The sequence below is a fragment of the Salmo salar genome, chromosome 24, assembly GCF_965601325.2.
Source record: "Salmo salar chromosome 24, fSalSal1, whole genome shotgun sequence".
Lineage (NCBI taxonomy): Eukaryota > Metazoa > Chordata > Actinopteri > Salmoniformes > Salmonidae > Salmo > Salmo salar.
The window spans coordinates 7,880,233-7,902,088 of record NC_138314.1 but is presented as its reverse complement, the minus strand read 5'-3'; the positions used below and the strand labels follow the sequence as shown (position 1 = coordinate 7,902,088).

The 21,856-nt window shown below is 48.9% G+C and overlaps 1 protein-coding gene across 3 annotated transcripts in view; it reads left to right on the top strand.

The window, feature by feature from the left end:
• fbxl17 (F-box and leucine-rich repeat protein 17) overlaps nucleotides 1-21,856 on the top strand; it is a 317,987-nt gene that overhangs the window by 119,298 nt on the left and 176,833 nt on the right. For all 3 annotated transcript variants that reach the window (XR_006761752.2, XM_014171122.3, XM_014171124.3), the window contains one exon: nucleotides 10,634-10,764. Coding sequence is in view for 2 of the 3 variants with exons in the window: in XM_014171122.3 (XP_014026597.1) it covers nucleotides 10,634-10,764 (131 nt within the window). In the remaining variant the exon portion in view is untranslated. The remainder of the gene's footprint in view (nucleotides 1-10,633; nucleotides 10,765-21,856) is intronic.

Sequence of the window (21,856 nt, the reverse complement as noted above, 5' to 3'; positions counted from 1 at the left end):
ACATTTAAATGGTATTAATATTAATTAGCATATATTCCCATTAAATTCCCGACTTGGAATTTCGAGTTGGATGACCATTCAAAACTTATTTTCCCAGTCGTAGCTTGAACTCACTGAAGTCTGAGATTTCCCAGTTACGAGTTTCCAATTGTTTTGAACACGGCAGAAATCATGATGGATTGACAGCATGGCCAATCTATTCAACCTTTTCTGGCCCATCTTGTTGAATATTCATCCTTTTAAGCTTGGAAAAGAGACCCTTAAACCCAGACTTGGACCACATACCCACTCCCCTGAATAGCAAGCTAGTGATTGCTTTGCAACGCTTGCAGTTAGCCACTGATTCGTCCCAAACCACTCATTGTTAGATTTGCGATTTCCAACTTGTTGTATAATGTTTATGTCCAATGGCCAATGAGCACCGATACGTTTTATCTATAATTTCTCTTCATTATGACAAGATTGAAAAGGATTTGCCAGTAGATTGTCGACTTGATTCATGATGATGACTGCTTGCTTGCTTGCTAAGATTTTGAAAGTGTGATGTTGACGTGATCAGTCCAATCAAAGCTACTATATATATATATAACGTGATTTGACGTCATTTTATCTGTGGCCAATGACCTTGAGCTTTCTTGGATGGGCACTTCTAATGTAAGTCTATGGCAGCACCCAATGGACTTGAATTTTAAAGCTCTACCCGTAGATTTTGCGGTGACATAGTGTCCCCATGAGTGACAGAACACTGAGCCAATCACGGCGCAACTAGAGAACATTACCGGCCCCTACGCTCTGTATTTTCCACTGGCTGCCCAGCCACCACAGAAAGCACTGAGCTAGGCTGAAACACCTGCATTTTGGAGCTGCCTTACTCAAGAAAGCCAAAAAGAGACAACATTTGTAAATGGCTTTATCCATAATAAAGCTCTGCTCTGCCTTCTTAACAACACTTTCAACAAGGCAGGTCCTACAGGCCCTAGTTTTTTCGCACCTTGACTACTGTTCAGTTGTGTGGTCAAGTGCCACAAAAAGGGACTTAGGAAAATTGTAATTGGCTCAGAACAGGGCAGCGCGGCTGGACCTTGGATGTACACAGAGAGATAATATTAGCATGGCAATCTCTCCTGGCTCAAAGTGGAGGAGAGATTGACTTTATCACTATTTATGAGAGGTATTGACATGTTGAATGCACCGAGCTGTCTGTTTGAACTACTGACGCACAGCTCGGACCCCCATGCATTGGGGCAGCAGGTAGCCTAGTGGTTAGAGCGTTGGACTAGTAACCCGAAAGGTTGCAAGATCGAATCCCCGAGCTGACAAGGTAAAAATCTGTCGCTCTGCCCCTGAACAAGGCAGTTAACCCACTGATCCTAGGCCATCATCGAAAATAAGAATTTGTTCTTAACTGATTTGCCTAGTTAAATATAGGTAAAATAAAAAGATTAAATAAAAATACCCCCAAGACATGCCACAAGAGGTCTCTTCAAAGTCCCCGAGTCCAGAACAGACTATGGGAGGCGCACAGTACTACACAGAGCCATGACTACATGGAACTCAATTCCACATTAAGTAACTGATGCATGCATTAAAGTTATATAAAAATAAACCTTATGGAACAGCGGGGACTGTGAAGCAACACAAACATAGGCACAGACACATGCATACACACACGATAACATGGATTTTGTACTGTAGATAATGTGGTAGTATTGGACTAGTGGGCTGAATGTGCCCTTTTTTTAAATGGTATCAACTGCCTTAATTTTTCTGGACCCCAGGAAGAGTAACTGCTGCTAATGGGGATCCATAATAAATACAAATACAATCTAATTTATTTTTTACAATTTTAAATGCCACTTATTTTTTTATATTTTTTTTTACTAAACAGGTGGGGCTCGAAACAAGTGGGGCTACACAACAACATTTGAGCAGTAGCCTTAGCCGGCTACTCAGCTAGGCTGACAATTGTTTTGGAATACAAAATACAGCAATGCTGCGTTCAACCGGATGGGTGATCCATGCAAATTGTAAACATGTTTTACGTTAACCTAGCTGCGTTTTTTTGTCATTTCGAGTTAAATACTTTTTTTGATTAGGGTTGCAGTATATTATGCACATCTGAAAGCATAGCAGCAAAGGCTGGACCAATATTATTTTCCTCTTTTGTTTTAATATGTTAAAATGCTATATACAACATCCTATGTACATAAGTGGACTTTATAAAGGGCAATATTTTTTCTAATAAAACAATGGCTGGTTTTGGTCGAGGTTGAATGCATGTTTTTTTGTTGTTGTAAAAAACAAATATAATAGGATATGTCTGGTCCGCAAATTAGAATTTTTTTCAATATGGCCCATGCACTTATTTGAGTTTGAAACTCGTGTCCTAAAGAGCCACCTCGTACCCTACCATTGACAATGTACAGACCCAGGCTTCGGCCGAGCTGCAGCGGAGTTTTTGTTGATGGTGGTGTCATAATTATTTTCTATTCAAGTGATTAAATCAATTGTGGTCAATTATAAAGATGTCTCCCTGAGTGCTTTTTCAATCATGAAGAGTTTAAGGTCACCACATACCAGCACATTATCTTGGGTTTGAAAATTGCATATCTTTAAGTCAAGGTCAGAGAACATGTCATCTGAATAGTAAGTAGACTCCGAGGGCAGTACATATATAGCACGGAGAAATACATCTCTCTGTGAGGGATTTTTATTTTCAACTAAATGTGATCATTTCCCAATTTTAGGAATTTCTGATTTCTGATTTTCTCTCTACCCTGTCTAATATTTTATATTTGTTTTTGTGATTGTACAATGAGCTTTCTGTAATTACATGGACAGTGGGTAGCTACATCGGCTCTACACCATGTTTCTGGCAATAATATGTCTCTCTTATTGATAACAATAACATCAGGGTCTCTACCACTGAAGTATATAAACCCTGTATTGCTGATGCTTTCTATTGGCCATTGGCTGCTTTGCGTGATGTATTGTTGTTTGTGCTGTTGTCTGTGTCCAATAATGTTTGTACCCTGTTTTGTGCTGCTGCCATGTTGTGTTGCTACCATATATAGGACAAAACATACATCACGACAAGAGACAATACAACACTACATAAAGAGAGACTTAAGACAACAACAACATAGCAAGGCCGCAACACATGACAACACAGTAAATAAGAATTTGTTCTTAACTGACGTGCCTTGTTAAAAAAAAAAAAAAATTGAGAGGCTTTGAAGCCGCTGGTCAGCCATATTAGCACTCCCCAGTAGGAGTAGTCCTCCATAGTAATGAGTGGAATTCTACAGTATTCAATTAAATGTTTCAAAGACAAAATTACATGTATTTAACATTTTTTTGTGTGTGGGGACAGTAACATTAGTGATTTCAAAGAATTATACTTTAAGGATTTAAAAAAATATATGTTTGTATGTTTAGATCACCTCATTTAGAAGTATGCAATAAGGTGTCTGTAATAGAACAAATGTAGCAAAAACGAATGTAGACATTTAATAAATGCATTTCTGTAGCTTCCAAAATATAATTTTTACAATAGTTAGGGAGTGCCAAGATGGAGGGACGGTGGATTCAACACAGTGCCCCCTATGAGTTATATAGTGTGTATATAAATCATTGGTCTCTACTCTTCAGGCCAAATGCAGAATCATTTTTTTAACCTTTATTTAACTAGGCAAGTCAGTTAAGAACAAATTCTTATTTACAATGACACACACACATGCTGAAGAATGAAGGCCCTGGATATTCCAGCAACTGATATCAAAAGAACTCATTCTAAACAAACAAAATTATTTTCAGTAAAAAGATTAACAAAACAGATCAAATAACTCTCTATCTCTCTCCCCTCCTCTGTCTCTCTCTCTCCCCTCCTCTGTCTCTCTAATCCTGTGTGTGCTGGTGTAGATAACAGCCTGTGGCCAGTGGTAGGGGGAGTGCAGTGAGAGGGCTGGTCCGATAGAGGGTCATTTACTCTCCAGCTCACTAATCTAAATGACCACATACATCACAACCCATCCACACACTCATCACACCACGCACGCACATCACATACGAACTTATACACCATCAGCTGAGCGAGAGAGAGAGAGAGAGAGAGACGAGTGCAAGAGCGAGAAAGATTTGGCTTCATGCCAGAGGGATAGCCCTGCAACAGCTCTCTGCTCTCCTGACTGAAACGGATAAGAAGAGCCAGGAAGGAAGAGAGAAATGGAGAACAAATTCATATCATTATTCAGTATTATGTCCTTGTTAGGCATTTGACCTAGAAAGCTGACTAGTGTGGCATGACCTGTGCGTTATTGTGTGTCTCTCTCATCTGATGTGCTGGTGTTTTGAATGTGGACCAGTGACAACTCTCACTCACACACCTCCACCCTGCCCCTTCACTCGTCCTCTCTCTCACCTTGGTAAACAAACAGAAGGTGTCCTGTCCTCTCACCATACAACACCTCTGGACAGAGAGCGTGCGAGATGGGAAACACTACACCTAGCATTGCTTTGCCCTTTGCCCACAACTCTTGAAGACAACTCTTGCTATAAGGACAACTGTTGCTCTGCCCATGTTGGTCATAGCTGTGTGCTCCTTGATTCTGTAGTTGCCAGATTCTCTTACTAACAAACCTGTTTAGTTACTCCTCTTAGAAAGTGTGGCATGGCCACAACATTCAGCCTAAGTTATACACAGTCTTTGTGATTATTACTAGCCATGCCAGCTCTGTCAGTCCTAACCACCTTTGATCGTGTAGCCTATAAGCTGGTTATGTGTCTATGGCAGGAGAAGACTGGGCCGGTCACACAGGCCTTGGAATAGAATCAGTGACCTCATAGTTCAGGGTCCAGTATTCTAACCATGACATTTCCTTTCCATGTGGTCTCGACTATGGTCCAACTTCCTGTCTGGCACCTGACGCTACACAGTTGGTCATGGCACCGTACACTGGCAACACACACACACGCACACACACCCTAATCTAAAGTTTCCGAAAACTCTCGCCCCGGTTTGTTTAAAGGTGAACCATTTTGTAATTTTTATTTCATTAAATGTGACGTTTTCTATTTGACCCCTGACCTGTGCTCTCATTTCCTGCTTTTGAGACGTGTCTAATTATGGAGGAGGTAGGTGGGAGCCAACCTCACCAGCTGGTCCACAAAGACATGGAAAAGAGATTTGAACTGAAACTTGCCACATGATACAGACTTACAGTAAAGGAATGGAGAGTTTTTTAAAAAGATGTTAACATAATAATTGAGACTAACGGAACTGTGAATTAAAGGCTAGATACGCACAGTTCAGTTGTATTTATATATCAGTTATTCTGGTTAGAAATTTACCATATGATGAAATTCCAAGTCTCCCTGGGAGCCTATGACAGGCCATGCAGAGGTTCAGTCTGGGTAGTTGGATCCTTTTTATATCACGTTAAACCTCATTTTTTCCCCACATAATGTGATGCTCTGTAGCGTTTGCTGGTCTCCATGCTCTGTGGTAACTGTTTGGTTTGTTATAACTAGCTTCACAAGGAGTCTGCACAGACATATCTATTCCCCAAAATATTCTCACCAAAATTATTCAAAGTAAATAATATCTGCCATTTTTATTTTTTTATATATATATATATATATATATATATATATATATATATATATATATATATACATATATATATATATATACATATATATATATACATATATATAATATACAAAAAAATTGAATGAACTGAGTAAAAAATAAAAAGAATAATATATAAACAGTACCAGTCAAAAGTTTGGACACACCAGGGTTTTTCTTTATTTTTTACTATTTCCTCATTGTAGAATAATAGGGAAGACATCAGTGGCGCAGCGGTCTAAGGCACTGCATCTCAGTGCTAGAGGGGTCACTACGGACCCTGCTTCGATTCCAGGCTGTATCACAACCGGCCGTGATTGGGAGTCCCATAGGGCGGCGCACAATTGGTCCAGTGTCGTCTGGGTTTGGCCGGGGTAGGCCGTCATTGTAAATAAGAATTTGTTCTTAACTGACTTGCCAAGTTAAAATAAGGTTAAATAAATAAAATGAAATGACACATGAAATCATGCAGAAATCAAAAGTGTTTAAACAAATCAAAATAGATTTTATATTTCAGATTCTTCAAATTAGCCACCCTTTGCCTTGATGACAGCTTTACTCTCTGCATTCTCTCAACCAGCTTCACGAGGTAGTCACCTGGAATGCATTTACATTAACAGGTGTGCCTTGTTAAAAGTTAATTTGTCGAAATAATTTCCTCCTTAATATGTTTGAGCCTATCAGTTGTGTAGTGACAAGGTAGAGTGGTATACAGAAGATAGCCCTATTTGGTAAAAGATCAAGTCCGTATTATGGCAAGAACAGCTCAAATAAGCAAAGCGAAACAACAGTCCATCATTACTTTAAGACATGAAGGTTGGTCAATCCGGAAAATGTCAAGAACTTTCAAAGTTTCTTCAAGTGCAGTCGCAAGAACCATCAAGCGCTATGTTGAAACTGGCTCTCATGAGGACCGCCACAGGGAAGGAAGACCCAGAGTTACTTCTGCTGCAGAGGATAAGTTCATTAGAGTTACCAGTCTCAGAAATTGCAGCCCAAATTAATGCTTCATAGAGTTCAAGTAACAGACACATCTCAACATCAACTGTTCAGAGGAGACTGCGTGAAACAACTAATAAATGACACCAATGAGAAGAAGAGACTTGTTTGGGCCAAGAAGCACAAGCAATGGACATTAGACCAGTGGAAATCTGTTGTTTGGTCTGATGAGTCCAAATTTGAGATTTTTGGTTCCAACTGCCGTGTCTTTGTGAGACGCAGAGTAGGTGAACGGATGATCACCGCATGTGTGGTTCCCACCATGAAGCATGGAGGAGGTGGTGTGGGTGTGCTTTGCTGGTGACACTTGGGGATTTATTTAGAATTCAAGACGCACTTAACAAGCATGGCTACCACAGCATTCTGCAGCGATACACCATCCAATCTGGTTTGCGCTTAGTGGGACTATCATTTGTTTTTCAACAGGACAATGACCCAACACACCTCCAGGCTACAGTGTGTAAGGGCTATTTGACCAAGAAGGAGAGTGATGGAGTGCTGCATCAGATGACCTGGCCTCCACAATCATCTGACCTCAACCCAATTGAGATAGTTTGGGATGAGTTGAAAAGCAGTCAACAAGTGCTCAGCATATGTGGGAACTCCTTCAAGACTGTTGGAAAAGCATTCCAGGTGAAGCTGGTTGAGAGAATGCGAAGAGTGTGGAAAGCTGTCATTACATTTACATTTTAGTCATTTAGCACACGCTCTTATCCAGAGCGACTTACAGTAAGTAGTGAATGCATACATTTCAAACATTTCATACATTTTTTTTCCCCCCCACATACTGGTCCCCCGTGGGAATCGAACTCACAACCCTGGCGTTGCAAACACCATGCTCTACCAACTGAGCCACATCAAGGCAAAGGGTGGCTATTTGAAGAATCTCAAATATAAAATATTGGTTTAACAATGTTTTTGGTTACTACATGATTCCATATGTGTCATTTCATAGTTTTAATGTCTTCACTATTATTCTACAATGTAGAAAATAGTAAAAAATAAAGAAAAACATTTGAATGAATAGGTGTGTCCAAACTTTTGACTGGTACTGTATATATATATTTTTTTTTTGTCACATACCTCAGATGGGTGCAGTGAAATGTGGTGTTTTGCAGGTTCAGCCATAATAGTACGGCACCTGGAGCAAATTGGGGTTAAGTGCCTTGCTTAAGGGCACAGCAACAGGTTTTTCACCTTCTCGGCTCGGGTATTCAAACCAGCCCCCTTTTGGTTACTGGCCTAACTACTAGGCTACCTACTACCATTTATTTATTCCCTCTCTTTTTTTCTACTGTAAATGTATTGATTAGTGAACGGACTTCCATGCTGTGTTAACCTCGAGCTCCGCTCATCATCTCACACACTGGAATAGAAAATGCCGAATTTTTCCATTATTAAAATCATAAACCCAAAAAGCGGATTCTTTTTTTTCTCCATGCAATAATTCACTGGACCTTTGAAGAAAATCTGGCGTGCGTGCGTGCATGCATGTGCGCGTAGGCTGAGCCCAGAGCAGCTGTGTTTCACAGGTTTGAGTGTTTTTATTACCACTGTGAATAATCAGCCAACCCTTCCTGCCAACTCACAGGAGTGAAACTGCTACGGTAAAAAGCAGCGCCAATGAGGAAAAATATGCCAGAACACACTCTCTCTCTCTCTCCTCTCTCTCTCTCTGTGATCAGTGTAATGAATTAGTATCAACTCTGATCTTATAACTGGAAGTGATTCATTATCCTGATGCATAAAGACCGAAAACTCTATTCATTATAATCTATCAACAGTGAGACAACAAATACCGTCTCTCCTTTCAACGTGATGGATTTCACTCATTTGACCTTTTTTTTCTTGACATAGATTTTCTTTCTTTATTTGAGGGATTTGGGGATATTTTTCGATCCGCATTCCAAAATGTAGAATTTTACCCCAATGTGGTTTTTGGAGTTTAACAAAGTTAGTCTCAGCCGTGACTGTGCTACGCTCCTCATTTATGCAGACCTATGCTAATTCACTCGCATACAACCCAGCTGCACATCGGCCAATCAGACCTGAGGGTTTGTTGCCCTGGTTTCTCATTGGATAATTCACATCAATGGCTGGGTTTCCACTGGCTGGCCAAGAAATTCTATTTGGGCAAAGATAAGCATATTTGAAGATTTGAAGACCGAATTCCACTTTTGAAGTTGTGCTTTAGTGTTGGCCCCAGATTAAATAGCCATACAAAATGATGTGTGTGTGTCTGTGAGAGCGTGCAGGTGAGCCTTTGACGTTTGACATCGCAAGAGAGAGGGTGTTAGACAGAGACCGTGAGTGAGAGGTTTGTCTTATATGCATTTCTGCGTTTTCTTTGTTTTGCCAACAACGCAGCCATATCTCACCCCCCCCCCCCCCCCCCCCACACACACACACACCAGCCACTCTATGAATAATTTAATCCTTCAGTCCAGAGTCGATCACTGGGGAACGCTTTAGGATGTGTATTTATCAGGTGAGCCTTGATAATGTTTGTAAATTATTATTTTGTTTTGAGTTGAAGTTTTACACATGGAACGCTTCAAATTATTTGCTATTGGGACACCATATACATAATGAATTTTTTAAAATTATTATATATCTTTCGGGTATGCGTGTTTAACCTACTCGTTATGGTGGATCCCATGTCTGATCCTGAATCATATTGCCGGTTCTCTGTCTCCCTCTGTCTGTCTCCCTCTGTCTGTCTCCCTCTGTCTGTCTCCCTCTGTCTGTCTCCCTCTCCGTCCGTCTCCCTCTGTCTCCCTCCCTCTGTCTGTCTCCCTCTGTCTGTCTTGCCTCTCCCTCTGTCTCGCATCTGCCTTTGTCTCTGTCTTGCCTCTCCCTCTGTCTCTCTCTGCCTTTGTCTATGTCTCACCTCTCCCCCTGTCTCTCTCTGCCTTTGTCTATGTCTCACCTCTCCCTCTGTCTCTCTCTGCCTTTGTCTATGTCTCACCTCTCCCTCTGTCTCTCTCTCCCTTTGTCTCTGTCTCGCCTCTCCCTCTCTCTCCCTTTGTCTCTGTCTCGCCTCTCCCTCTCTCTCTCTCTCCCTTTCTCTGTCTCACCTCTCCCTCTGTCTTTGCCTCTGTCTCGCCTCTGTCTCTGCCTTTGTCTCGCCTCTCCCTCTGTCTCTGCCTTTGTCTCTGTCTCACCTCTGGTTCGCTCGCTCCGTAGAACATTTTTGTCCACCTCTGTAGCTGTCCATGTGACCCAACACTAAGCTCTATGCATACTAATTATGACTGCGACTACGGTTCCTCCCTGTACTGTTAACCCCGTGTGTGTAAAGCCAACTCTACGGTTAATGCATCATGGATTCACCAGGCCAGATGGTTGTGTCAGATGTTTTTCAGACTGCACGGTCTCTGACAAATAAAAACAAGACACACTTCTATTTCCGCGTGTGTCAAGTGAGAAGCAGATCCAGGGATTCTCCAGGCTGCCCTGCCCTTCTCTTTCCACCTCCAGTCTGTCTTGACGAGAAGCCCACAGAGCAGACGATGATACCTCTAATCGTAATACCTACTGGAAGCTTGTTTTGTGTTTAGCCATGACTGTGACATTTTACACCCTGCTTCCCCGTTGTGCGTTTTTAGAAATGGTATATGTTTTAATAATACTTATTATCCGGCCTTCCTGGCGTGCGTGCGTAGGCTTATCCATCCTCCTTGCCGTGTGTGTATCAGAGAAAATAGACCTGTGTTGTTATTATTACTTGTTGAGTTGGTAATCCTCTCCTAACTTTCTTGTGCCGAAGGACTCTGTGCAAATCAAATGTTATTCGTCACGTAAGAGCAGACTTTACCGTGAAATGCTTACTCATTCACGAGTGTACTGGAGTACGAGGTAGTTGGGGTGATTGATTGAGGTCATATGTACAAGCAGGTTTGGTCAGGTGATTGATTGAAGTGCTATGTATATGTAGACAGGGGGGGGTGAAAAGCAGAACACGTGTGTGTCTCTACTGACCTCTATCTCTGTCCTCTCTCCTAGCTGCGTAACCTGAGCAGTCTGGACCTGCGGCACATCTCTGAGCTCAACAACGAGACCGTGATGGAGGTGGTCCGGAAGTGTAGGAACCTCAGCTCCCTCAACCTCTGTCTCAACTGGAGCATCAACGACAGGTATACACACACACACACCTACATTTCAAACTAATGTTTTATGAGTTTAGGGCTTAGGGCTTACATACTGTAGCTCCCTCACTTCTCATCTCAGATGTATGCATTCATATTTCTCTCTCTCTCTCTGTGTGTGTGTGTGTGTGTGTGTGTGTGTGTTCCTGGAATCATAGCCATTTTCCTGTAGTGAAGGCATCATATCGTCTATGCTCCTATATTATGAATGTGATGGTGTGTGAAATTGCTGTCGTGAGCTTTTCATCTCTTGGACTCTGGTTCTGTGTTGATGACAGTTTCTGTGTTGCACTGATGTGTTACTGTGTAGGGGGCTATTTGTCAATCGCTGGATATTGCTTCTTCTAACAGTACGCGCCCGCTGAACATGTTAGGGGGCGATGAAACACCGGAACCCATTCATTTTCAAAACAGAGAAGTCAAGTGGGCTGCGTGGGGGGGGGGGGGGGGGGGACCATCGGGGAGTGCGAGCGTTGGGCGAGGGAGCGTTAACAGGGCGGGACCAAAGAAACGGGGAAAGCTGAACTTTATGCAAATAGTCAGCGATATCACGGCGCAATTGAAAGATTTGAAGCTCAGCGTAGCTTCCAGCCCCTACTGGATTGGCTGTTAATACTTAGCGCTAGCCTGCTTGCTAGCGTCCACGTAAGGACCGTGTGTCACTTCTCTTGCGCTACAGGTATTGATATTCATTACGCTAGTTTCTATAGTCAGTCAAGTCTCAGGGGCTGGAGGAGAGTAGAGGAGGTGGAAAAAATGACTTCAATAATTGGAAACTCAACTCTGACATGGGATGGGATTTCTGTGTTATGACACATGTTTGATGCGTTGTGGGAGTTGGCTGAGTTAAGCCAGTTGGCTCTTTCCCAGTTCTAGACCAGACGGGCACACACACGTGCACACAGATTTTGTTCCATGGCATGTTTGACATTTTCTGTGATGGGACTAGGAACGTTGCTCACCCCCAGGGGTGGGTGGGAGAGAGAGCGAGGGGGAAGGAGAGAGAGAGCGAGGGGGAAGGAGAGAGAGAGCGAGGGGGAAGGAGAGAGAGAGAGCGAGGGGGAAGGAGAGAGAGAGAGAGAGAGAGAGGGGGAAGGAGCGACAGAGAGGGGGAAGGAGCGACAGAGAGGGGGAAGGAGCGACAGAGAGGGGGAAGGAGCGACAGAGAGGGGGAAGGAGCGACAGAGAGAGGGAAGGAGCGAGAGAGGGGGAAGGAGTGAGAGAGGGAGAAAGAGAGGGGGCGAGAAAGAGAGAGAGCGAGGGGAAGGAGAGAGCGGGAGAAAGAGAGAGAACGAGGGGAAGGAGAGAGAGCGGGAGAAAGAGAGAGGGCGAGAAAGAGAGAGCGAGCGAGGGGAAGGAGAGAGAGCGAGCGAGGGGAAGGAGAGAGAGCGAGCGAGGGGAAGGAGAGAGAGCGAGCGAGGGGAAGGAGAGAGAGCGAGCGAGGGGAAGGAGAGAGAGAGAGAGAGCGAGGGGAAGAAGAGAGAGAGAGCGAGCGAGGGGAAGGAGCGACAGAGAGGGGGAAGGAGCGAGAGAGGGAGAAAGAGAGGGGGCGAGAAAGAGAGAGAGCGAGGGGAAGGAGAGAGCGGGAGAAAGAGAGAGAGCGAGGGGAAGGAGAGAGAGCGGGAGAAAGAGAGAGCGGGAGAAAGAGAGAGGGCGAGAAAGAGAGAGCGAGCGAGGGGAAGGAGAGAGAGCGAGCGAGGGGAAGGAGAGAGAGCGAGCGAGGAAGGAGAGAGAGCGAGCGAGGAAGGAGAGAGAGCGAGCGAGGGGAAGGAGAGAGAGCGAGCGAGGAAGGAGAGAGAGCGAGCGAGGAAGGAGAGAGAGCGAGCGAGGGGAAGGAGAGAGAGCGAGCGAGGAAGGAGAGAGAGCGAGCGAGGGGAAGGAGAGAGAGCGAGCGAGGGGAAGGAGAGAGAGCGAGCGAGGGGAAGGAGAGAGAGCGAGCGAGGGGAAGGAGGAGGAAGGAGCGACAGAGAGGGGGAAGGAGCGAGAGAGAGGGGGAAGGAGCGAGAGAGAGAGGGAAGGAGCGAGAGAGGGGGAAGGAGTGAGAGAGGGAGAAAGAGAGGGGGCGAGAAAGAGAGAGAGCGGGAGAAAGAGAGAGAGCGAGGGGAAGGAGAGAGAGCGAGCGAGGGGAATGAGAGAGAGCGAGCGAGGGGAATGAGAGAGAGCGAGCGAGGGGAAGGAGAGAGAGCGAGCGAGGGGAAGGAGAGAGAGCGTGCGAGGGGAAGGAGAGAGAGCGTGCGAGGGGAAGGAGAGAGAGAGCGTGCGAGGGGAAGGAGAGAGAGCGTGCGAGGGGGAAGGAGAGAGAGCGTGCGAGGGGAATGAGAGAGAGCGTGCGAGGGGGAAGGAGAGAGAGAGAGCGAGGGGGAAGGAGAGAGAGCGAGCGAGGGGAAGGAGAGAGAGCGAGCGAGGGGGAAGGAGAGAGAGCGAACGAGGGGGAAGGAGAGAGAGCGAACGAGGGGGAAGGAGAGAGAGGGGGAAGGAGAGAGAGGGGGAAAGAGAGAGAGAGAGGGAAGGGGGAGAGAGAGAGAGGGGGAGAGAGGGGGAAAGAGAGAGAGGAAGGGGAGAGAGAGGGGGGAAGAGAGAGAGGAAGGAGAGAGAGGGGGAAGGAGAGAGAGAGAGAAGGGGAGAGAGAGAGAGAAGGGAAGGAGAGAGAGAGGGGGGAAAGAGAGAGAGGAAGGAGAGAGGGGGAAGGAGAGAGAGAGAGAGGAAGGAGAGAGAGAGGGGGAAGGAGAGAGAGAGGGGGGAAGGAGAGAGAGGGGGAAGGAAAGAGAGAGGGGGAAGGAGAGAGCGAGGGGGAAGGAGAGAGCGAGGGGTAGGAGAGAGCGGGGGAAGAGAGAGAGGAAGGAGAGATAGCGGGAAGGGGAGAGATAGTGGGAAGGGGAGAGAGAGAGGGGGGGAAGGAGAGAGAGAGGGGGGGAAGGAGAGAGAGAGGGGGGGAAGGAGAGAGAGAGGGGGAAGGAGAGAGAGAGGGGGAAGGAGAGAGAGAGAGGGGGAAGGAGAGGGAGAGAAAGAGGGTGGAAGGAGAGGGAGAGAGCGAGGGGGAAGGAGAGAGCGAGGGGGAAGGAGAGGGAGAGAGAGAGCGAGGGAGAGAGAGAGAGAGAGAGAGAGCGAGGGGGAAGGAGAGAGAGCGAGCGAGCGAGGGGGAAGGAGAGAGAGCGAGCGAGCGAGGGGGAAGGAGAGAGAGCGAGCGAGCGAGGGGGAAGGAGAGAGAGAGAGCGAGCGAGGGGGAAGGGAGAGAGAGAGAGCGAGGGGGAAGGAGAGAGAGAGAGAGAGAGCGAGGGGGAAGGAGAGAGAGAGAGAGAGAGCGAGGGGGAAGGAGAGAGAGAGAGAGAGCGAGGGGGAAGGAGAGAGAGAGAGAGCGAGGGGGAAGGAGAGAGAGAGAGAGCGAGGGGGAAGGAGAGAGAGAGAGCGAGGGGGAAGGAGAGAGGAGAGCGAGGGGGAAGGAGAGAGAGAGCGAGGGGGAAGGAGAGAGAGAGCGAGGGGCAAGGAGAGAGAGAGAGCGAGGGGGAAGGAGAGAGAGAGAGCGAGGGGGAAGGAGAGAGAGAGAGCGAGGGGGGAAGGAGAGAGAGAGAGCGAGGGGGAAGGAGAGAGAGAGAGAGAGAGCGAGGGGGAAGGAGAGAGAGAGAGAGCGAGGGGGAAGGAGAGAGAGAGAGAGCGAGGGGTAGGAGAGAGAGAGCGAGGGGGAAGGAGAGAGAGAGCGAGGGGGAAGGAGAGAGAGAGCGAGGGGGAAGGAGAGAGAGGCGAGGGGGAAGGAGAGAGAGAGCGAGGGGGAAGGAGAGAGAGAGAGCGAGGGGGAAGGAGAGAGAGAGAGAGAGAGAGCGAAGGGGAAGGAGGAGAGAGAGAGAGAGAGAGAGCGAGGGGGAAGGAGAGAGAGAGAGAGCGAGGGGGAAGGAGGAGAGAGAGAGCGAGGGGGAAGGAGAGAGAGAGAGAGCGAGGGGGAAGGAGAGAGAGAGAGAGCGAGGGGGAAGGAGAGAGAGAGAGCGAGGGGGAAGGAGAGAGAGAGAGCGAGGGGGAAGGAGAGAGAGAGCGAGGGGGAAGGAGAGAGAGAGCGAGGGGGAAGGAGAGAGAGAGCGAGGGGGAAGGAGAGAGAGAGAGCGAGCGAGGGGGAAGGAGAGAGAGAGAGAGAGAGAGAGCGAGGGGGAAGGAGAGAGAGAGAGAGCGGGGGGAAGGAGAGAGAGAGAGAGAGCGAGGGGGAAGGAGAGAGAGAGAGAGAGCGAGGGGGAAGGAGAGAGAGAGAGAGCGAGGGGGAAGGAGAGAGAGAGCGAGGGGGAAGGAGAGAGAGAGCGAGGGGCAAGGAGAGAGAGAGAGCGAGGGGGAAGGAGAGAGAGAGAGCGAGGGGGAAGGAGAGAGAGAGAGCGAGGGGGAAGGAGAGAGAGAGAGCGAGGGGGAAGGAGAGAGAGAGAGAGAGCGAGGGGGAAGGAGAGAGAGAGAGAGCGAGGGGGAAGGAGAGAGAGAGAGAGCGAGGGGGAAGGAGAGAAGAGAGCGAGGGGGGGAAGGAGAGAGAGAGCGAGGGGGAAGGAGAGGAGAGCGAGGGGGAAGGAGAGAGAGCGAGGGGAAGGGAGAGAGAGAGCGAGGGGGAAGGAGAGAGAGAGAGCGAGGGGGAAGGAGAGAGAGAGAGAGAGAGAGAGCGAAGGGGAAGGAGAGAGAGAGAGAGAGAGAGAGCGAGGGGGAAGGAGAGAGAGAGAGAGCGAGGGGGAAGGAGAGAGAGAGAGCGAGGGGGAAGGAGAGAGAGAGAGAGCGAGGGGGAAGGAGAGAGAGAGAGAGCGAGGGGGAAGGAGAGAGAGAGAGCGAGGGGGAAGGAGAGAGAGAGAGCGAGAGGGGGAAGGAGAGAGAGAGCGAGGGGGAAGGAGAGAGAGAGAGCGAGGGGGAAGGAGAGAGAGAGCGAGGGGGAAGGAGAGAGAGAGAGCGAGGGGGAAGGAGAGAGAGAGAGAGAGAGAGAGCGAGGGGGAAGGAGAGAGAGAGAGCGAGGGGGAAGGAGAGAGAGAGAGAGAGCGAGGGGGAAGAGAGAGAGAGAGAGAGAGCGAGGGGGAAGGAGAGAGAGAGAGAGCGAGGGGGAAGGAGAGAGAGAGAGCGAGGGGGAAGGAGAGAGAGAGAGAGAGCGAGGGGGAAGGAGAGAGAGAGAGCGAGGGGGAAGGAGAGAGAGAGAGCGAGGGGGAAGGAGAGAGAGAGAGAGAGGGGGAAGGAGAGAGAGAGAGAGAGAGAGAGAGCGAGGGGGAAGGAGAGAGAGAGAGAGCGAGAGAGAGCGAGGGGGAAGGAGAGAGAGAGAGAGAGAGGGGGAAGGAGAGAGAGAGAGAGAGAGAGCGAGGGGGAAGGAGAGAGAGAGAGAGAGAGAGCGAGGGGGAAGGAGAGAGAGAGAGAGCGAGGGGGAAGGAGAGAGAGAGAGAGAGCGAGGGGGAAGGAGAGAGAGAGAGCGAGGGGGAAGGAGAGAGAGAGAGCGAGCGAGGGGGAAGGAGAGAGAGAGAGAGCGAGCGAGGGGGAAGGAGAGAGAGAGCGAGGGGGAAGGAGAGATAGTGGGAAGGGGAGAGAGAGGGGGGAAGGAGAGAGGGGGAGAGAGAGGGAAGGAGAGGGGGAAGGAGAGAGAGAGAGAGAGGGGGAAGGAGAGAGAGAGGGGGAGAGAGGGGGGAAGGAGAGAGTGAGAGAGCGAGGGGAAGGAGAGAACGTGAGGGGGAGGAGAGAAAGGGGGGGAATAGAGAGAGGGGGGGAAGGAGAGAGAGAGGGGGGAAGGAGATGGAGAGGGGGGAGGAGAGAGAGAGAGGAAGGAGAGATAGCGGGAAGGGGAGAGAGAGAGGGGGGAAGGAGAGAGAGAAAGAGAGAGAAGGAAGGAGAGAGAGAGTGGGGTAGGAGAGGGGGAAGGAGAGAGAGAAAGCGTGGGGGAAGGAGAGAGAGCGATGGGGAAGGAGAGAGAGCGAGGGGGAAGGAGAGAGAGAGAGTGAGGGGGAAGGAGAGAGAGAGAGAGCGAGGGGGAAGGAGAGAGGGGGGAAGGAGAGAGAGAGAGGGAGAGAGAGGGGGAAGGAGAGAGAGAGGGAGAGAGGGAAGGAGAGAGAGGGGGGAAGGAGAGAGAGGGGGGGAAGGAGAGAGAGCGATGGGGAAGGAGAGAGAGTGAGGGGGAAGGAGAGAGAGTGAGGGGGAAGGGGAGAGGGAGAGAGGGGGGAGGGGAGAGAGAGCGTGGGGGAAGGAAAGAGAGAGCGAGGGGAAAGAGAGAGAGCGAGGGGGAAGGAGAGAGAGCGAGGGGGAAGGGGAGGGGGCGAGGGGGAAGGGGAGAGAGAGGGGGGGAAGGAGAGAGAGGGGGAAGGAGGGAGAGAGAGAGAGGGGGAAGGAGGGAGGGAGAGAGAGAGAGGGGGAGGAGAGAGAGAGAGGGGGAAGGAGGGAGAGAGAGAGGGGGAAGGAGGGAGGGGGAAGGAGAGAGAGAGAGAGGGGGAAGGAGGGAGAGAGAGGGGGGAAGGAGAGAGAGAGGAAAGGAGAGACGGGGGGAAGGAGAGAGAGAGAGGAAAGGAGAGACGGGGGGAAGGAGAGAGTGACAGGAGGGAAGGAGAGAGTGGGGGTAGGAGAGACAGAGAGAGAGAGAAGGGGGGAGAGAAGGTTCTGGCAGGTTTTTCCTCATTGGCGCTTCCAATTCTCTGGAATGATTGACAGACTCAAATAACCCGCTGGCTGGATTCATGGATCACGTCCCAAAGGAGGGAAAAGGTGAAATATGATTTTCCTTTTGGGAGGAAGTGGGAGTTACTGTAGAGAGAGGGAGAGAGAGAGGGGAAAACCAATCCTTTAGAGGCATGACTTTGGTGGCTTGAGTAAACCATCTCTTGTTTTATTTATATTTCTTTTTTTAATATATTGATTTATATCTGTTTTATGTATTGATGTGTGGCCCTGGCAGCAGCCTACCTGCCTTGAGGTATAGCAGGCTGCTTTTGGAGTGTTAACACACTATTGAATTTACTATGCAGCCTAGATACAATGGCTGCAGCCTCCTCAGTTTCTCAGCTCCGTACCAGGTTATACATCTATGAATTTGCTGACGATGTGGTTGGACTTGGAGGGTTATGGTATTCTAGTATACTCCACCAATAAAAAGAAATAAAAAACATGACGTATGCCGGATTACTCTGAGGGGGCCGCGAGACGTTACCGTCCTTCACCCCTTACACACACACACACGCACACACCGGCCCTATGCCCTATAATGCCATTAGCTGGTGTTGGTGGAGCTGGGGGGCGAGGGGTGTGTACAGGATTATTGGGCCTACGGCTGGGGATGACAGAGAGAGTTAGGGGAGAGAAAATGAGTGACTCAAGGCAAGAGGGGAGAGTTTACCACCTTGATTTCCCCAGTTGCAAGGTGTATAAATCCTAGGCTGTATGACTGTATATCAGGCTGTATATCAGATGTACTGTATAACCTGCTGGGCTCTATCTGCTGCTGAGTGCCCAAGGGCCCAGAGAGCAAATCAAATTGATAATCTGGTTTACTGTTATGAAATGTCACATATCTCAGAGAGGTGAGAGAGAGAGAGATTGTGTTAGGGTGTCTGTTTGAGAATGAGATTACCTCTATGGGTGTGTTCCTCTCCTGGACAGGCCTCGTTTAGCATGTCAGAATGTAACGCTGCAGCGTAAGAGAGAGACTGGGGAGGGAGAGACTGGGGAGGGAGGGAGAGACTGGGGAGGGAGGGAGAGACTGTTGAGGGAGAGACTGTTGAGGGAGAGACTGTTGAGGGAGAGACTGTTGAGGGAGAGACTGTTGAGGGAGAGACTGGGGAGAGAGGGAGAGACTGGGGAGGGAGGGAGAGACTGGGGAGGGAGGGAGAGACTGGGGAGGGAGGGAGAGACTGGGGAGGGAGGGAGAGACTGGGGAGGGAGGGAGAGACTGTTGAGGGAGAGACTGTTGAGGGAGAGACTGTTGAGGGAGAGACTGGGGAGGACGAGACTGGGGAGAGAGGGAGAGACTGGGGAGGGAGGGAGAGACTGTTGAGGGAGAGACTGGGGAGGGAGGGAGAGACTGGGGAGGGAGGGAGAGACTGGGGAGGGAGGGAGAGACTGTTGAGGGAGAGACTGTTGAGGGAGAGACTGTTGAGGGAGAGACTGGGGAGGACGAGACTGGGGAGAGAGGGAGAGACTGGGGAGGGAGGGAGAGACTGTTGAGGGAGAGACTGGGGAGGACGAGACTGGGGAGAGAGGGAGAGACTGGGGAGGGAGGGAGAGACTGTTGAGGGAGAGACTGTTGAGGGAGAGACTGTTGAGGGAGAGACTGGGGAGGACGAGACTGGGGAGAGAGGGAGAGACTGGGGAGGGAGGGAGAGACTGGGGAGGGAGGGAGAGACTGGGGAGGGAGGGAGAGACTGTTGAGGGAGAGAGAGACTGTTGAGGAGAGAGAGACTGTTGAGGGAGAGACTGGGGAGGGAGAGACTGGGGAGGGAGAGAGAGACTGTTGAGGGAGAGAGAGACTGTTGAGGGAGAGAGAGACTGTTGAGGGAGAGAGAGACTGTTGAGGGAGAGACTGGGGAGGGAGAGACTGGGGAGGGAGAGAGAGACTGTTGAGGGAGAGAGAGACTGTTGAGGGAGGGAGAGACTGTTGCGGGAGGGAGAGACTGTTGCGGGAGGGAGAGACTGTTGCGGGAGAGAAAGACTGGGGAGGGAGGGAGAGACTGGGGAGGGAGGGAGAGACTGGGGAGGGAGAGAGAGACTGTTGAGGGAGAGAGAGACTGTTGAGGGAGGGAGAGACTGTTGCGGGAGGGAGAGACTGTTGCGGGAGGGAGAGACTGTTGCGGGAGGGAGAGACTGTTGCGGGAGAGAAAGACTGGGGAGGGAGGGAGAGACTGGGGAGGGAGGGAGAGACTGGGGAGGGAGAGACTGGGGAGGGCGAGACTGTGGAGGGAGAGACTATATGCTTACATACTTACTCACGTAGCCGACGTAAGCTAGTCATTTAAGCGTGTTAACCCTCGCAAGGTTGCCGGCCCAGACGACATCCCGAGCCGCGTCGTCAGAACATGCGCGGACCAGCTGGCTGGAGTGTTTACGGACATATTGTCCTCACTTGCTTCAAGACGTCCGCCATTGTTCCCGTACTCAAGAAAGCGAAGGTAACTGAACTAAATGACTCTCGCCCCGTAGCACCCGCTTCTGTCATCATGAAGTGCTTTGAGAGGCTACAGTAGTTAAGGACCTTATCTCCTCCACCGACGCCATAGACCCACTACAAATCACATACCGCCCAAACAGATCTACGGACGACGCAATTGCCGTTGCACTGCACACCGCCCCATCACACCTGGACAAGAGAAATACATAATGTAAGATCAGCTTTCCACACTATAGTACCTACGTTATACGCCACTGTGTGTGGACAGTATATGCATTGAAAAGGTGTGTACGTCAGTAGTTATATAGGATGAGCCATGGCTAGAATACCAGTCTATACATATGAAGCGGGTAAAACAGAATGTGAACATTATTAAAGTGACCAGTGTTCAATGACTATGTGGTGTACAAAACATTAGGAACACCAGCTCTTTCCATGACATAGACTTACCAGTTGAAAGCTATAATCCCTTGTTAATATCAGTTGTTAAATCCACTTTAATCAGTGTAGATGAAGGGGAGGAGACAGGAGATAAGGATTTTTAAGCCTTGAGACACTTGAGACATGGATAGTGTGTGTGTGTGTGTGTGTGTGTGTGTGTGCTGTGTGTGCGTGCGTGCGTGCGTGCGTGCGTGCGTGCGTGCCATTCAGAGGGTGAATGGGCAAGACAAAAGATGTAAGTGCCTTTGAACAGGGTATGGTAGTAGGTTCCAGGCCTCACCAGTTTGTGTCAAGAACTGCAACGCTGCTGGGTTTTTCACGCTCAAGTTTCCCGTGTGTATCAAGAATGGTCCATCACCCAAAGGACATCCAGCCAACTTGACCCAACTGTGGGAAGCATTGGAGTCAACATGGGCCAGCCTCCCTGTGGAACGCTTTCGACACCTTGTAGAGTCCATGCCCCGACGAATTGAGGCTGTTGTCAATATTAGGAAGGTGTTCCTAATGTTTTGTATACTGTGTGTGTGTGTGTGTGTATGTATGTATGTATGTATGTATGTATGTATGTATATATATATATATATATATATATATATAGTGAGTTTACACAACCCTAGACACTGTCGTGCGTGAAAAGCCCAGTGGGTCGGTTGTTTCTGACATACTGGATCCGGCGTGCCTGGCACCGATGATCATACCATGCTCGCTTAGGTCACTCGTTTAGCCCAGTCTAATGCTTTATATAGCAAGCCACGGCCAGGTTACTCACTGTCTGTAGTTGCAATTCATTTTCGTGAACGGGGTGGTGGACCTAATAACCTGCCCAACGAGTGTGCACACTCACACACATATATATATTACCTTTATGTGTGTATTGCTAGGTATTACTACAGGGTTGGAGCTGGAAACACAAGCATTTCACTGTACCTGCGATAACATCTGAAAATCTGTGTACACGACCAATAAACGTTGATTTGATTTGATGCGAGCCTACGGCTGGGGATGACAGACAGAGAGAGAGAGAGTTAGGGGGGAGAAAATGAGAGACGCAAGGCAAGAGGGGAGAGTTTACCACCTTGATTTCCCCAGTTGCAAGGTGTATAAATCCTAGGCTGTATGACTGTATATCAGGCTGTATATCAGATGTACTGTATAACCTGCTGGGCTCTATCTGCTGCTGAGTGCCCAAGGGCCCAGAGAGCAAATCAAATTGATAATCTGGTTTACTGTTATGAAATGTCACATATCTCAGAGAGGTGAGAGAGAGAGAGATTGTGTTAGGGTGTCTGTTTGAGAATGAGATTACCTCTATGGGTGTGTTCCTCTCCTGGACAGGCCTCGTTTAGCATGTCAGAATGTAACGCTGCAGCGTAAGAGAGAGGGAGACGGAGGGAGAGGGAGACAGACACCCGGCAATATGATTCAGGATCAGACATGGGATCCGCCATAACGAGTAGGTTTCCCCTAAACACGCGAGCCGCACACATGCATGTACACAGTACACAGTACACTAACAATCAGTCATCTAGCAGAAACAGTTTCCACCCGTGCCTCCCCTCT